Source organism: Anopheles coustani (genome assembly GCF_943734705.1).
Source record: "Anopheles coustani chromosome X unlocalized genomic scaffold, idAnoCousDA_361_x.2 X_unloc_1, whole genome shotgun sequence".
Classification (NCBI taxonomy): domain Eukaryota; kingdom Metazoa; phylum Arthropoda; class Insecta; order Diptera; family Culicidae; genus Anopheles; species Anopheles coustani.
In genome coordinates, this window is record NW_026525048.1 from 1,746,491 (window position 1) to 1,752,316 (window position 5,826).

General features: G+C 52.5%; 1 protein-coding gene across 1 annotated transcript; it reads left to right on the plus strand.

Moving 5' to 3' along the window:
• Positions 1-2,942: 2,942 nt before the first annotated feature.
• LOC131269842 (uncharacterized) lies at positions 2,943-5,567 on the plus strand. The gene has a single exon (XM_058272370.1). It carries the CDS (start codon positions 2,943-2,945, stop codon positions 5,565-5,567), a length of 2,625 nt encoding a protein of 874 aa, XP_058128353.1.
• Positions 5,568-5,826: the final 259 nt, after the last annotated feature.

Below are 5,826 nucleotides of genomic sequence, written 5' to 3' on the forward strand. Positions count from 1 at the left end.
CCCCAGAGCTTGAGGACGACCCTCCACCTACGTGCGGAATTTGGGACGGTCGCCTGCGTCCCAAAGGGGGGAGGAATGGTTGTGGGAAATAATTGATCGACAATAATTACGTCCTCCGCGCGATCATGCGGTAAGCGCATATCAATTATGTCATCCGCGCGATCATGCGATAAGCGCATATTGATGATGTCCTCCGTGCGACCATCAATATGCAAATCCCCTCCATGACCCGGAAGATCGTGTGACGTGCCAGACCGCGTGCTGGAATGTCAGCTTATCACCGCGTGCTGATACGTCACATGAGAGAGCGCGTGGGAGAGCTTTCGCTACGGGCAACTCTCCCACGCATAGGGAAGTGGAGGGGAGCGATGAAACTTATAAAACCGTCGATCAACGGATCGACGGGCCTCTTTTTCCTGTTATCGCTCGCTTGATAAGCCACGTCGACTTCGTGAAAAATAAAGTAAAGAAGTATAAAGGTAATACCTATTTCGACTCCCGCTACGTGCAGTTTGGCTTCCGTGCCTTGAATCCGAAAACCTCGTGCCGCTTCGTGCCGCCGCGTGATCGTCAGTGTTAGTGCTTCGTGCCGGTCTTTCGCTCCGTGTGAACAGAGCTCACGCGCTCACGCAGTTCCAACTCCTTTTGGATCAAAAATTGAAAAATATAAATCGTAGCTCGGGACGAGCACGGGAAAGAGTAGCTCGGGACGAGTACTCGAAAGCGCAGCTCGAACGAGCAAATTAGCTCATGCTCAGGAGGAGCAGGAAGGAAAGTAAATCGTAGCTCGGGATGAGCACGGAAAAGAGTAGCTCGGGACGAGTACTCGAAAGCGCAGCTCGGGACGAGCAAATCGAGCAGAACGAAAAATGAATCGTAGCTCGGGATGAGCATGGACAAGCGAAGCTCGGGACGAGCAAATTGTCGCGAACTCAGGAGGACCAGAGAAGGAGTGGATTATCTTATTTCGCTCGGGGTGAGCAGAGGTACCGAGTATACCTCGAATTTCTCGGGAAGCGTGTTTTTTTTTTTGTTATCCGTTGAATGTTTGGTATTGAGGAAACGTGTCGACGACTTACTGGAAGAAGTGACTGAGCAAGAGACTCTTTATTCTTTTATTCTATATTATATTATTTATTAACGTTGAATGTTTGGTATTGAGGAAACGTGTCGACGACTTACTGGAAGAAGTGACTGAGCAAGAGACTCTTTATTCTTTTATACTATAGTATATTATTTATTAACTCGCTAGGGTACTTTTTCCTGTGGAGTGCTAAACAGAGTTTTTATTGTTTTTTCTTGCTTTTTTTTCCTCTCATATTGAGTGATTACAGACATTTTGAAGAATTTTTTTTTCAAACATTCGAAACCAACCTACCGCAAACATGTCGAGTATCAGCAAATTCGTCCGTGCCCCGGAACATGACAGCGTAGACGGGAGCGATGAGGAGAATAACAAGGCTTTGGGGAAGTTTGTAAGTCCAATTGACTCGGGTTCGGACCAGGAAAACCAGGAGCTGCGTCGCAAGGTTCAAGAGCTGGAGAAAACCATTGCCGGCCTTGTAGGCTCTCGGGCATCTGCCCCAACGACTTTGCCTTGCGAGAGCAACCCGCAAAGCATCCGATGAGACAGTATCAAGCTGTTTCCCAAAGGGATACCGGCTAACAAAATGTGGGAAGCATGGACAAAGTTTTTTGATAACTTCGAGATCGCGGCGTCGCTTTCGAACGCGAATGATCCGGTGCGACGGTACCAGCTCCTGTACCTCTCCATCGGAGACGAACTGCAGGGGATAGTCCGTGCTGCAAAGTTACGGCCTACTTCTGATGCCGCCGATTGCTACTCGGAGTTCATGCACAACATCGAAGGGTACCTCAAGACTCTAACGGACACCTCGGCCGAGCACGACTCATTCTCGTCAATGCAGCAGGAGAGAGGGGAATCAGCCCTCAGTTTTCACGCAAGGTTGAGGGAAAAGGTCTGGCTCTGCGGGTATAGTCCGTCTGATCAACACCGGTTCGTTCGAACGCAACTCCTGAAGGGCCTGAGGAACCGGGAGCTTGCGAGAGCAGCTAGGACATATGGGCACGACACAAATTTTATAGTCCAGTCAGCGACGCGTGATGAAGCGCAACAACCCGACCCTTTACCAGTGGAAGACCCTAATATCATGGCTGTATCGCGTAGCTCGCCTCGCTACCCTAGAGGGAGCCATAAGAATAACTTCGGACGGGATAATGAAGTGGAATCAAAGCGTTTCCGGAGCAATGCAATGTTTTCGAAAAGTCGACCCGAGAGATGCTCGAGATGCGACCGAACAGAACATATTGGCCGTCTGTGTCCAGCGTTGAACAAGACGTGCAACTCCTGTGGAGTGCGTGGACACTTCGCTGCAACTTGCCGCAGGAAGCGGATCAATGCTGTGGAGGAAAACGGCTCCGGATCAAGATTTTCCCAGTCCGAATTCCCCCGTTCGCCTACAGGGGGTGTAGATCAAAAGCCTCAGCAGGTGTACGCCCTCTCATTTGAGGAGGTCTTGGTTGACTGTGATCGGAACCAATTAGGTTCCTTATTGATTCCGGAATCCTCCAAGCCGTAGTAGGACCCGTGATCCAGCCTGACTTATTCCGAATCTGGCTAGATTTCCGTACTCAAACCGTGGTGGCAACTGCCGACATCGTGAAGGTGTACCGTCAAGTATGGGTATCCGAGCCCGACACTTGGATGCAATGCATTCTGTGGCGCGACAAGCCAAAGGACACGATGCAATTATTCAGACTCCTCACTGTTACGTACGGTGAGGCTGCTTCGTCTTATTTGGCTTGCAGGGCGTTGTTCGAAGCCGGGGAGGAAGTAGGGACTTCCGATCCCCAGACAGCTGACGCCATCCAATCATCGTTCTACGTGGACAAGCGTCGAGCGAGCACTCAACAAACGCGGGATGCCATTGCGAAAGTGGGCATCCAACTCACCAGAGATCACCAGCAAAATCCCGATGGAACATCGCGACACAACTGTACAGATTGGTGAGAAGCAGGCCATCAAGTTGCTCGGCCTGGCTTGGTGCCCTACAGAGGATACGTTCCGGCTCGTAGTCCAAGATGAGTTCTACGAGCCTTTGGGTTCATTGGAGAAACGACGTTTAGCATCCAAAGTTGGCAAGCTGTATGATCCTATCGGGATCCTCCAACCAGTGATAGTCACCGGAAAGATTCTGCTACAAGACGTCTGGCGAGATGGCTTCGGATGGGATGAAGCCGCATCTCCTCGCATGATCGAAAGCTGGAACGGATTCGCCAGCCACCTGCCGCTTCTCAGACAGCTCCCAATCCCAAGGATGGCGCTGCCCAGCGAACCTCAGGACGCGATCATGTACGGCTTCAGCGACGCTTCTACGAAGGCTTTTGGATGCGCCATTTACCTTCGCTTTCTGGACGGTGAAGGAAACCCGCAATCTCGGTTGCTGTGCTCCAGGTCGCGACTGGCACCCATCGAAGAGGTGACTTTGCCGCGACTCGAACTGCAAGGAGCTCTGCTCCTAGCTCGCCTTTATGCCAAAATAAAGGACGCCTTTGGCACCCGGATAAGCCAAACCCGTTGGTGGACTGACTCTCAGGTGGTACTGGCTTGGATACGTTCCGATAACACCAAGTGGGGAGTCTACGTTAAGAACCGGGTGGAGAAAATTCACGCTGCCACGAATCGTCTGGATTGGAGCTACGTGCCGACGAAACTCAACCCAGCAGACCTCGTGTCCAGAGGACTTCCTGCCAACAAGCTCATAAACAGCGAGACTGCGAGTTTTTGGCTGAACGGACCGAGTTTCATAGTCAATGATGAAAGGCCAGTTATGCCTCAACTAAACTACGTGACTGCGTTGGAGGAAGCTGTCGACGCTCCTCTATTGTTGACGGCCATGGTGGGGAACGATTGTGATGACTTATTATCCCAGTACAAGCACCACAACTCGTTCATCATGACAAGACGACATTTCGCGTGGCTCGGTAGAGTAATCTTCAACTTACGCGCACCCAAATCCTCCGTGGAGAAAAAATCAGGACCCCTTCAACTCGACGAATTGGAGTACGGACTCCAACTGATAGTACGGGTGATGCAAGCTACGTGCTTTCCCAATGAGGTCAAGGAGATGCAAGACTCCGGGTCAGTCGCTCCCAAGGGTTCGATGCAGCATCTCGACCCGATAGTAAGGGATAAGATCATCTGTGTGCGGGGACGACTAGGAAACTCAGATCTGGCTGACGACGCCAAGGCACCTTTCCTAGTACCAAAGTCGCATCCCTTCTCCCGTGTAATCATCCGCCATTTGCACGAGCACAACTTCCATGCGGGAACTGAGCTGATCATGGCCGAATTCCGTGCGAGATTCTGGATGCGAGACCTGCGGAGAACAGTCGTCGGGGTAACCTCGAGATGCGTAATTTGTGCCCGAGCGCGCCCAAGACAATATTCCCAGCAGATGGGACAGCTGCCGTCTGCTCGCGTCAACGTGTCTCCCGCCTTCACCCACACTGGCGTGGACTTGTGTGGCCCCTTCGAAGTCGTTTCAAGTGCTCGATCAGGCAAGCGTAGAACGGTCTACGTTTGTATCTTCGTGTGCTTCACCACTAAAGCCACGCATTTGGAGGTAGTGGAGGATCAGTCTACCTCGGCGTTCATCTCAGCTTTACTACGATTCGTGTCCCTACGTGGAAGACCTGACACGATCTACTCCGACAACGGCCGCAACTTCGTGGGAGCGGCCAGAGAATTGAGCCTGCTTCGCAAGACTCACAACAATCGGGAATTCCAGGACGAAGTGGTAAGCTTGGCAGCGGACAACGGAATTCGCTTCTCGTTTATTCCCCCCAGGAGCCCAAACTTCGGAGGCCTTTGGGAGGCCAACATCAAGGTGGCGAAACGGTTGTTCAAGGCCGCCGCAAAGGGAGCCCAGCTGAACTTGGTAAAGCTACAGACGCTACTCTACCAAATTTCGGCCTTTCTCAACTCCAGGCCGCTCACCGCAATCCACGCCAGTCCGGAATCGGTAGAGGCGCTCACCCCTGCGCACTTCCTCATCGGACGAGCTTCGTTCACCACTCCTGCCCCGCTTGGAGACGATGACACGGCCGGTGTCAAAACTCGTTGGAAGCGAGTCCAGAAACTCGCTCAACAATTCTGGTCCCGTTGGCGAATTGAGTACCTTGCTCAGCTACGTTGTAGTGCGAAGTGGACGAAACGCACTACAAACTTGCAGACGGGCCAGATCGTACTAGTCGGTGATGACAACCTACCCGTTGGACGATGGCCCATGGGCCTGGTCGTCAAAACCTACGTGGGACCCGACGGCGTCGTACGTGTCGCTGACATACGAACAAGCAGCGGCATCTACAAGCGCAACGTGAGGCTGTTGGCCCCCTCCCGGTTGAGGCCGCTGAAACGGAACTATCCAAGGAGCATTCGGACGCACCTGACTCTTCCGTACCCGACGCAGCGCCAAATGAACAACTTGAGGGAGCAGCAGCGCAGTGTCCTCCTGACTCGACTCCTGGCTACGTGCCGCCGATGACCCCAGAGCTTGAGGACGACCCTCCACCTACGTGCGGAATTTGGGACGGTCGCCTGCGTCCCAAAGGGGGGAGGAATGGTTGTGGGAAATAATTGATCGACAATAATTACGTCCTCCGCGCGATCATGCGGTAAGCGCATATCAATTATGTCATCCGCGCGATCATGCGATAAGCGCATATTGATGATGTCCTCCGTGCGACCATCAATATGCAAATCCCCTCCATGACCCGGAAGATCATGTGACGTGCCAGACCGCG

Bases quoted from the DNA above. Each gene is read 5' to 3' on its own strand.
- LOC131269842 (XM_058272370.1), top strand. From the start codon at position 2,943: ATGCCATTGCGAAAGTGGGCATCCAACTCACCAGAGATCACCAGCAAA.